The 11,461-nt window shown below is 48.1% G+C and overlaps 1 protein-coding gene across 2 annotated transcripts in view; it reads left to right on the top strand.

Annotated features, from left to right (window-relative positions):
• The first annotated feature begins 206 nt into the window (after positions 1–206).
• MED20 (mediator complex subunit 20) overlaps positions 207–11,461 on the top strand; it is a 49,455-nt gene continuing 38,200 nt past the window's right edge. The window contains exons 1-4 of one of the 2 annotated variants that reach the window (XR_014326532.1): positions 207–288; positions 3,347–3,501; positions 7,275–7,528; positions 9,266–9,536. Coding sequence is in view for 1 of the 2 variants with exons in the window: in XM_082848640.1 (XP_082704766.1) it covers positions 275–288; positions 3,347–3,501; positions 7,275–7,528; positions 9,266–9,481 (639 nt within the window). In the remaining variant the exon portion in view is untranslated. Of the gene's footprint in view, positions 289–3,346; positions 3,502–7,274; positions 7,529–9,265; positions 11,149–11,461 lie in introns of those variants that run through there. The other variant, XM_082848640.1, reaches the window with a different exon arrangement.

Raw genomic sequence — 11,461 nt, 5'->3', positions numbered from 1 at the left:
GGATCTAGGCGCAGTGTTCCCAGTCGAACGGAAATTCCCCGAACGGGAAGCCGGGGTAATGGTGGTGGTGGTGTCAGGCAGTGACGTCACTGGGGCGCCTAGACACGCCCCTTTTCCTCGTGAGCCAGACGACTGGGCGTTCTGTTTTTACGTTATTTCCGGAGCGTCTCCCTGCTCTGGAGCTTGCGTTAGTTGGGCTGCTTCACCTCGTGTGGGCTGCCGGAGAGTACTGCGTTTCAGTTGTTTGATCCTCCCATCATCCTGGCCCGACACCATGGGAGTGACTTGGTAGGACTTCAAGGGATTTTGTGGGGGCGGGGCTTGCGGTCTTGAAGGCCCTCGGAACCTCCAGTGTACCCGGGAGGAGGATCGGGACCGGGGTCCGCCACCCCCCGGGAGCTGAGCAAGATGTCCTCGTGTTGTGTGGGTGAGGGGGCCACCGTGAGGGCTGCGGAATCTGCGGGACTTTTCCCTCGGAGATGCGCCCCTTCCTCCTGGAAGGCGGCAGGTAAAAGGTTTTATCTTAAGAACCCATCAATTGTCGTGTACCTCCTTCCCTTTTTCTTGGTACGTTTTGCTGCCCGTGAGGCCATAGTACTGCCCGGGGTGGAACTTTAGGGTCGGAAGTAGGATATCGGGACTAGGACCCATTTGCAGGCAGGGCTGAATGGTGGGGGATAGGCAACAGGCAGACAGTATCTTTTTAAGGTTTTCGCCTGCCCCTCCCTACAGCCACTAAATGCGGTTACACCAGCCTGTGTATGGTCCTAGTTTGGCCCTTTTAAGATCTTGGGTCTAGAGGAAAAAAAGAAGCTATTGGGAATTAGGAGATTGGGATTCCAGGCACATCAGTGTCTTTAGGACCTGTTTCTTACTATGTTTAATTACATGGTTGGTTTAGTTTCTATGCACTTATTATCTCTAACATGTTATAAGTCAGTGTGGCAGGGAAAGATATGGGCCTAATTTTCTTAGAGGCATTAGTTCCAAAATGCTAGATTTCAGGGCTTTAAAAATATATATATATCTTGAGCATCCTTCTGGTCAGAGAGGGCTAGAGGCCAGGGTATCTGAAGTCAGTGGCTCTAGGCTTTTCATATAAGAGCCTGTGGGAACTCGTCCTCCTGGTAGACCAGGTCTTGCAGGTTTGTCAGGGACTTGCACATTTGCTTCCTGCAGTTGACATCATGAGTTTCCTTCGAAGTCCTTTAGTGTAAGAAGGATGTGAGGAACGTGAATGAAAAGTTTGCTGAGGACTTCCCTGGCGGTCCAGTGGTTAAGACTCCACGCTTCCACTGCAGGAAACTAAGAGTTCCGCGCCTCCCTGTTTGCGGAACGTTCGCGGAACTAAGATCTGGTATGCCGCGGGGCGCAGCCAAAAAAAAAAAGTTTGCTGCACAGAGGCATGGAACCCTGTTCTTTCAGTGCAGAAGGCAGACAGAGGGAAAGGGCTCTCTGTCGGTTGGGATGCTTCTCAAGTTTTTCAGCCTTCTAGGACTTCTGACCCCGGTAGCATTACCTTAGGGATTCTTTTTTTTTTTTTTTTTTGGCCTCCGCTGTGCCATGTGGGATCTTAGTTCCCCTAAGAACTAAGATCGAACCCTCGCCCCCTGCATTGGAAGTGCAGATTCTTAACCATTGGACTGCCAGGGAAGTCCCAGGGGTTCTCTTTTATTTCAAAATCAGGCACATAAGCATCATCATCATTGCTTGTTAGTGCTTTTTCTGATGGAGAGTAGTGACAGTTTTTTAGCAACAGTAGGACTCTATTTTTATAGCTTCATTTAGTTGATTATGATTGATCATAAAGCAATGCAGTGTCTCCCCAAATTCAGCCACGTATGACTGTATTTATGATTTTTATTTAGTCATGTAGCACTTGAACTATTATTTATTTATTTAATTTTTTGGCTGCGTTGGGTCTTCGTTGCTGCGCGTGGGCTTTCGCTAGTTGCCATGAGCGGGGGCTGCTCTTCATTGCCTTGTGCGGGCTTCTCATTGTGGTGGCTTCTCTTGTTGCAGAGCACGGGCTCTAGGCACGTGGGCGTCAGTAGGCACGCGGGCTTCAGTAGTTGTGGCACGCGGGCTCAGTAATTGTGGCTCGCAGGCTCTAGAGCGCAGGCTCAGTAGTTGTGGTGCATGGGCTTAGTTGCTCCACGGCATGTGGGATCTGCCCGGACTGGGGCTCGAACCCGGGTCCCCTGCATTGACAGACGGATTCTTAACCACTGTGCCACCAGGGAAATCCCCTGAACTATTATTTATTAATGTCTTCTTTGGATTCTGTTTCTTTTCCTTAGAAGTATTTTAACAGACAACTATATTCCTGGGGAAGCATTCTGGTAGACTGGTTAAGAGCACAGATATGGAGCCAGCTCGCCTGGCTTTGAAATTTGGTCACGCCACCCCACACCAAGCTTTGTGACCTTGTGTGAGTTATTCAACCCCTCTGTACTTCAGTTTCCTCATTGACAATGAAGAGATAATAATATTATATCTTATAAGGTTGATGTGAAGATTCAAAGAGTTAATTTATCTACAGGCCTTTGGACACTGCCTGGCACATAGTTGGTGCTTGGTGATTGTTTCCTACCGCTTTGAAGGGGAAGCTAGTTTCACTCACCATAGAAGGAAATCTTGGAAATAACTTTTTGTTTCATTGTTTTGGTTAAATTCTTGTACGTACTGTTGCCTCTCACTCCCAAAGATTAGAAACTTGAGGCTTGCTTTCTCTTTGATCCCAGGATCCTTAGAACTTTCTGCATCAATGGAAATGTTCTGTGTCAGCACTACCCAGTACACTAGCCCCCAGCCATGTGTGGCTGTCGAACCCTTGAAATGTGGGTAGTGTGCAGCTGAGGAGTTGAAGTTTTACTTTGTTTTATTCACTTAAGTGTAAATAGCCGCATGTGGCTTGTGGCTACTGTGCTGGACAGCCCACGTGCGAAGTGTTAGAGAGTTGGTAAAAACATAATAACCCCAAGTTGAGGCTTTGTCTTTGATGTAGTCAGAGCTGAAAGAAACGCAGAGGAAATCCCTTTCTCATCGTATAATTCAGTGTTACTGCATGCTCAGTCTGTATGCCACCTAAAATCTTCTCTTGAACATTGACACACATACCACACTCGGGAAATGCTGTTGCCATAGACCTGAGTCCTGAGACCTGCTCTGGTTCTTAGCAAAGCTCTCAGGGACTGTGGGCCTCTGTTTCCCTGTCTTTAAAATGAGGAGGTCTGGGTTGATGGTGTCTAAGGTAACTACTGGCCCTGATGAGCTGTGATTCTGCGGGTGAGTGAGTGACTCAGTGAGTACACGTGCATGATGATTTTGGTCCTCTCCCTTCCAGTGTGTCCCAGATGCCCGTGGCCGAGGGCAAGAGTGTCCAGCAGACCGTGGAGCTCCTCACCCGGAAATTGGAGATGCTTGGAGCAGAGAAGCAAGGAACATTTTGTGTGGACTGTGAGACCTACCACACGGCTGCCTCTACCCTTGGCAGCCAAGGTCAGTGAGAGATTGGTCTGTGGGATGGCTGGAACCTGGCGTGGAGTTAATAGACATTCATGTTCATTGAAACCTTTCTGCTCTTATGCTGAGGGTGGTATTCGTGGACATGTGGCAGATGAGTTTCTGAATTCATTAATTTTTGGCTTCATCTCTTAGACTGGGCCTGTGTTGTAGTCTTTTTGCACTTTGCACTTTTAAAACAGTGTTTCTCAGAGTGTTGGTCACCGACGAATTGCCTCAGAATCCTCTGGGTTACTTGTTAAAGGTGCAGGTTCCTGGCGCACCCCCCCCCACCCCACCCCACCCCCGCTTACCGACTGACTGGTAATCAGTCATAATCTACATTATAATAAGCCCCACAGATGGTCTTCATGCACCCTTAAAATTGAGAAAGACTCCTTTGAGGCTCAGAAGGCTTTGCATATGATTCTCTTGGAGCTTTAGAGTTTTGGGAACTTTTGTAGAAGGCTTCCTGTTTCCCACACCTAGCCAGTGGCCTTGGCTACCTCCTTAGCATAACCTTGATCAGTGAAACAGCTTTTGTTTTAAATGCATTTCAGGGTGAGATGGGCTGTGGTTGGTGATGTTAGGGAGGATTTTTTAAAGAGGATTTTTGGATAGGAATTAGGGAACCTGGGTTCTCTTAGTCTTGGCTCTGTAGTAACTTGATTTTGGACGGTTCCATAGCACAGTAACTAAGAGCCTAGGTCATGGAACCGGACAACTGAGTCCTGGCTCTGCCACAACTAACTGCAACTTTAGGTTATTCCCGCAACCTGTGACTGTTCTTATGCTGGTCACTTGCCTGTTTCCCCAGGGATCCATTCCCTGCACTTCTCCTGCAAACTACATTTGCAAGGCCTCCTGTAAGTTATCTTTGGCCAGTGAGAGGCACGGGGGAAGATTCGAGGATGGAAGAAAGAGAGTCCACAGTCTCTCTCTCCCTCTCCCTCTGCCTTGGGCTGTGTCTCTGGCTGTTGTTTCTTCCTTGGTTCTAGCTCCTGTTCAGCAGCCCTTGTTCCTGGCTCTCCTAACAGCACATCTTCTCTTTTTTCTTCCAGCCTTAGGGATGGTAGTGGCTCCCTGTGTTGCTAATCTTTGGGTGGCTTCGCCATTCCATTCAATTTTTCAGTTATTCCAACCCCTGTACTTCATTCCCTGTATTAAATCCCCTCTAATGAAACTGTCTGGTGGGGGCTATGTTTTTTGCACCCTTCCCAATACAGTTCTCTTATCTGCAAAATGAAGATAATCACAGTATTTACCTCCTAGTGTTGTTGTGCTAATTAAATAAGTTAATACATGCAAAGCACTTAGAACAAAGGTTGTCATGGAATAAATGTCTAGTAAATGGTAGCTAAGAACTGAACTGAATTTCATCATCAGTAAAATTGCAGTGTTAACATTTGTTTTGACTGCAATAGGAAGAATACAAGGAATCAAAAGAGAGAACGGTTGTGAAAGCATTTGGAAAACAAAACACTTGTATATAGACATAAGATAGCATGCTACTTCTGAGAAGCTCTTTGGCCTGGGCTCTGTTTTCCTCATCAGACCTTTACTTTCAAGGAACTACAGTCTAGGTGGAGAAACAGCACATTCTCAGCAGGCAGTGGGGTAGAACGGAAGGAGCTCAGAAGGCCTGGATTGGAGTTCCAGTTCTGCTGCTTTACTGGTTCCGTGCCTTTAGGTCAGAAGTTCTCACACTGACTAGCGTTAGCATCACCTGGAGGGTGGGAAGGCCCTCAGATCGACCCCCCCACCCCTCACGAGTTTCTGACCCAGTAGGTAGGGGGTGGGGCGGGGAATTTGCATTTCTAACAGGTTCCCAAGTGGTGGTTGGTGCTGCTGATCTGGGACCCAAATCTTTAGTTGCCTTTCGACTGTTTTCGAGACAGTAAGAACACTTGCAGACTCCCGTAGTATGAACGAAGCATGTAATCACAGTGAGTCTGCACAGGAACAGAATGCCATTTGGCTTCGGATGTCTTTTTACTGGAGGGTTGAAATGTTTTGAACTGGATTTCTCAGATGAAAGGTGTGAATTTGCAGCAGGCAGTGGGGAGGGCGTGGGGGGAGGCTGGTGTGGAGCCTGGTGTGTTCAGGAAGTGGCAGCACAGTGGAGGCCTGTGTAGAGGTCACAGCGGCCCCCACCTGTCTCCTCACTCTTGCCCATCGCTGTGCTCTCATCCCTGCCTGAATCCCACCCTCTCTTCATAACCTGGTTTTTCCATGAAAGTTTTTCCTGCTGACTCTTGCCCACTTTGATCACTTCCTTCTCTGAAGTCTTTCCTTCCTTCTCAAGACTTCTGGTCTCTCCCAGGCAAGCACTTTCATTTTATGGTCTTCTAAAGAGTTTTCCACCTATCTTTAGTGAGATTGTCAGCTTCTTGAGGCCAGGGGCCAAGCCCTCTGCTTGTGTGCCTCTTAAACCCTGGCACACAGGGTTTGGGGATAGTTTAAGTACTTAATAAATATTTGGGGTTGTGGCAGTCTGTCCATTAACTCTTGTAGTGAACAAACCTTGCTTCCCATTTTTTGCCTTCTTCCATTTTCTACTTAACTAAAAATCTATACAGCTTCCCTTCCTTCTTGCAGGAAACCTATAGTAATCAGTGAGAAAACTCATTTCTCAGAAACTGGAATGGGTGAGCTGGGATTTGAAACTGGATCTTGTGATTCTAGATCCTGAGTTCTTTGTGCTGTAGTTGTGCTGCTTGCTTCCCAAGCTGGCTAGATGTCTTAAAATACTCCAAAGGCTCCCCGTTGCCTTCAGGGTGAAGTCTGAACTTGGGCACAGGGCCTTCCCTGGCAGTCCAGTGGTTGAGACTTTGCCTTCCAATGCAGGGGCTGTGGGTTGGATCCCTGGTTGGGGAACTAGATCCCACATGCCGCAACTAAGAAGTCCGCATCCTGGATCCCGTGTGCCTCAACTAAGACCCAGCACAGCCTAAATAAATAAATAAAAACAAATATATATATATATATATATATTTTTTTTTTTTGCAGTACACAGGCCTCTAACTGTTGTGGCCTCTCCCGCTGCGGAGCGCAGCCTCAGCGGCCATGGCTCACGGGCCCAGCCGCTCCACGGCATGCGGGATCCTCCCAGACCGGGGCACGAACCCGTGTCCCCTGCATCGGCAGGCGGACTCTCAACCACTGTGCCACCAGGGAAGCCCCAAATAAATATATTTTTTTAAATGTTAAAAAAAAATTTTTTTTAAATGAACTTGGGCATGGAAGAGAAGGCTCTGGCCTCCCTTTCCAGCTTCGTGCTCAGATACTCTTCTGTGGGGCCACTTCCTATGTTTCAAAGAGGGAGGAGGCCAAGGAAGGTAGGGATGGACAGAAAAGAGAGCAGCTGCTTCGTTTGGTGTGCTCAAATGCTGTTACTTATATTTTCCTTAATATGTGATACCTGTCTGTACAAAAGACCATATGTAAATCCTCTGAGGTATTAGTCATCATCCTTAATCATCCATCTGTGAGCCCATTACTCAACTTAAGAATTAAACCATTATCCACTGTCGAAGTTCCCCATGTGCCCCTCACCTTTTTCTGTAGAGCAGGTGGGTTATACCACATGCCACCTTTTCCTCTCCCTTCCTCTCTGGAAATGGCTGTTGGCGAGGGGCTTCCCTCCACTGCCCGCCAGGACCGTTGAGGTGATGCTCGATTGCCACCTGGCTTTGTTCAGCGCATTGGACTCTGCTCCGCGGTTTGCTGACGAAGGTCTTGATACTGAGTAGCATCTCCGTCCCTCGCAGGTCAGGCCGGGAAGCTGATGTATGTGATGCACAATTCCGAGTACCCTTTGAGCTGCTTCGCCCTCTTTGAGAACGGCCCTTGCCTTGTTGCTGACACCAACTTTGATGTGCTCATGGTGAAGCTCAAGGGCTTTTTCCAGAGTGCCAAGGCCAGCAAGATTGAGACCCGGGGCACCCGCTACCAGTACTGTGACTTCCTAGTGAAGGTGGGCACGGTTACAATGGGGCCCAGTGCCCGAGGCATCTCCGTGGAGGTAAGACCTCAGTGAAATAGGAGCATGTGTGCTGAAGGGGCTGGCTCTGCAGATTTCCACGGCCCCTGAGCAAACAGATGTTTCTACCTACCTGATTCCTGTCCACAGAGCCACTGCGCTTCCTCTCCCTGCGTCTTTTACCCTTTCTTTAATCACTCAGGGACTCTCTAACCCAAGCTGGGTTCTCAGCAGGTAGAGAGCTTAGGAAGGCTGACTTGCTGGAGAAGGGGAGGGATGGTCGGAGAGTGCGGTGGGAGCAGGTGAATTCTGATGTGGAGGGACCAGTCACCCATCACAAGGACTGGAGCAGACCAGGGCAACTTTCAGTGCAGTTAACTTTTGGGAGGTGGAAACGTTGTGCAGCATGGGAATTCCCTGGTGGTCGAGTGGTTAGGACTCGGTGCTTTTACTGCTGGGGCCTGGGTTCAATCCCTGGTCAGGGAACTAAGATGCCACAAGCCGCCACGGCCAAAAAAGTTGTGAAGCAAAGATGTGCCTTTCCCTTTGACATGCTGTCTACTCTCATGGTGTGTGTGATGACTTCATCTTTGACGTATGCACTGAAAATGACAAAGACGGAGTGTGTCAGTAGCTGGCTTTGGGACCAGTGAGAGTCTGCAATCTACCATGGTCCCCCCCAAAATAATAAGTAAGCTACAGGGCCTGCCTTTTGAAAATTGACGATTTAGTAAAAGAGCAAGGCCCAAACACACAAACTGTTTTTGAAGTTAGTCTATAAGAAATGCCATAAAAGCGGCACAGAGTGCTCTGGGAGTTCAGGCCAAAGAGAGCACTGCTGACTTTGGGGATTGTGATGCCTCCTGCAGGAGTAGCATTTAAGGAGGGACTTAAAATATAGAAACCGGGGATAGGTCAGCCCTAAGGAGCACCCCAAGTAAAGAAAAGGGCGTTAGTGGTCATTACTGCTATGACACTCCAGGGACCTCTAGAGCCAAGATTTCCTGACCCTTTTCATTTGTGATACGCCTTGCATTTGCCGAGACCCACTGGAAACCCAGTCTGTTTATCCTTCACGTTTCCAACTTTTGAGTACAAACACAGCCTGGCTGTTTCTTTACTTGTTTCTCCTTATGGTTACCAGTAATTTCCCCGGCCATCTCTCCAGTGAAAAATTAGGAGAGGAAACTGAGAAAGCCTAAGATATGTGTCCTTTGGCCCCTGTCACATGGGTTGGGAAATTATTTCTTAGGGTCAGAGCCCAGGTTTTATCTACTTAGGGAGTATTGTTTGGTCTTGAAGTGACTTATGAGTGCATGTGTCTACTTTACCCCCTACTAATCCCCCCAGCACGCGCACGCACACACACACACACACACACACACACACACACTCATACACACTCACTCTGTCTCCTGCTCTTCATTTTCTCTCTCAGAATTTTCCTGAGCTCTCCATGAATCTGCATCCAGCATAGCTGGGACTATATAGTTCTGAGATAATTCAAAGGGTCCTAAATCTGCTTCTGGGTCTTGTGCGTAGGACTGTGGGTTGATAACCCCAAGATGAGACTATCTGAGCCTAAAGGGAACTATGCTGGGTGTGTCGAATCCCTGGTGTTTGGGTTGGATATTTCCTGCGGGGCAGCCCTGTGCTAGAAGGTGTGTGTCTTTGCCTCAGGGTTGGGGAAGAGGGGCACGGGGGGCAAGAGGCGCACGAGAAGCAGACGACCTGTCCTGGCCCTCGCTTACCCTCCGTCTCTGTTCTTCTGGTCCCCAGGTGGAGTATGGCCCCTGTGTGGTAGCTAGCGACTGCTGGAGCCTGCTGCTCGAGTTCCTGCAGAGCTTTCTAGGCAGCCACACCCCAGGGGCTCCCACTGTGTTTGGGAACAGGCACGACGCTGTCTACAGCCCAGCAGACACCATGGTCCAGTACATGGAACTCTTCAACAAGATCCGCAAGCAGCAGCAGGTGCCGGTGGCGGGGATCCGTTAGTGGCTGGCAGCTGCCCGGCTGAGCTGTCGCCAGGGGGACTCCACAGGAGGAGCAGGTGCTGCACCCTCAGGCCTCTGGACCCCAGAAACCCAGGGCAAACGGGAAGGTTTTCCTCCCTCTCTAGTTCCCAGCTGTGGCTTCTGTTCTGGGGCTCTGGACTCCCCTCCCCTGACCCTCACACACAGCCCCCCGACAGGTGTTTCAGCTGGACTTGGCCTGTCCTCAAGAACAGTAATTACGAAGAGTGGAGAAGTTTGGAGCTTTCCTGCTTTAGGGGAAAAGATAGGATGGGGGTGTCCCTGCCTCGTGAGGGTGGGGAAGGCAGTCTGTATTGCTAACTACTGGGGATTTGGTCCAGGCCCACAGTGGACAGGCTGCAGGTTGTGTTTGGGTTGGGCTGTAATAAAGGCTTCTCCCTCTGCTCAAAGGATGTGGCTGGGCCCCTCCTGGAAAAGGAGTAAGAGGCACAGCTTACTTGATGGTTATCATTTTCTGACCTGTTTGCTGAAGTGAATTGTGAGTTCACTTTTCTAGGGTGTTGCCTGAGTCCTTTGAAGTCTTCCTCTGGACATCTTTCCATTCTGTTGTGAATTATATTAAGGCACAGGCTAAGGTGCTGTAACAGGAGAACCTAAAGTACAGTGGCTCTTAGAAGTTTATTTTTCTCTTTTCTAATAGTACAGAGGTAATCAAATGGTCCAGGGCAGATTGAACTCCACAGGGTCATCAGGAACTTGGTTTCCTTCTGTCTTGTTTAGCCACCCCTAGGGTGTTGTCCTTGGGTGAGTCAAAGTAGACATTGGCTCCATGTCCACATTCCACTGGGGAAAGAGAGAGAGAAAGCAGTTTCTTTTTTAAAGGACATGACCTGGAGTTGCTTAAATCACTCTGGCCACATCTTGCTGAAAGGAACTCTGGGACATAGAGCCTCTTACTTGGGTGGTCTTGTGCCCAGTTAAAACGCTGGGGGTTCTGTGACTAAAAGACGAAGGAGAAAATGGATGTGGGGACCCAGTTAGTAGCCTCTGTTACACGGAGCTCAATGGATGTGCCCAGGAATGTTCTTGGCTGTTACTTTGCAGAGAGTACCCCTGTAAGCAAGCCATTCGTTTATGAGTTGGACTGTGATAGGGCTGATGCGAGAGCCACTTTAGCTGGATTAGTCACACGGGAAGTCACTTCCACGCCCCCTGCCTAAGTCTCAGCATCAAGACCTCTCCAGTTCTCATGCGCCCAGAGCTTAGGGTTAGACAGTTGACCTCGTACTCACACTGTGCTTCATGCTTTCCTGAGCTCTTTCTCCTCATCTCATTTGAGCCTCCAAGCTGCTCATTTGACCTACATTGTCTCCTTACCCCACTCCTGCTGCAGAAATGTTCAGTCCAGCTAGCATTGAGATACACAGAGATGGTCTTAGGAAATGTATTAATGTACATACTGCAGTATTGTCCTCAAGGATACTGTCCCTCATTGAAGGCACCTAAAGAGAAATTGTTTTCAGATCTAAGTGCTCAGATCTAAAGCCTCTGTAACAAGAATCATGCAGTGGTCATGTTTCCATTTTAGCTTTGGCTGGCAGGAAGCTCAATTCAACTTTCTAACTGTAGGACCTTTCATTTGTGTTTCTTGTTCTAACCTTCCCCTGGCTTCTTGTTTGTTTCTTTGCTTTGTTTTTACTTTTTTAAATGGAGGTATGTTTTAGATATTATTTACACATAATAAAATGCAGAGTTTTTTTATGTTTTTGGCCTTCTGATTTATGTTTGCTTTTGTCTAGATTAATCTATTTGTATTTTTCTGTAGGCTGCCTCAAATTTTCTATGAGATGAGATAGCATTTTGAACATAATGTGTTCCCGAAAATATATAGAAATTGAGTGTGGTAAATATAACCCCAGACTTATGCATTATAAGGAGGGGTTCCTTAAAAACTAAAAAAGTAGTATCAACTCCCTAACTATCTGTGCCTTTTAGACATAAT

Source organism: Leucopleurus acutus, assembly GCF_964270905.1.
Source record: "Leucopleurus acutus genome assembly, chromosome: 10".
In the NCBI taxonomy this organism is placed as follows: Eukaryota; Metazoa; Chordata; class Mammalia; order Artiodactyla; family Delphinidae; genus Leucopleurus; species Leucopleurus acutus.
The sequence above is the reverse complement of the archived record's forward strand: the minus strand, read 5'-3'. Positions and strand labels throughout refer to the sequence as shown.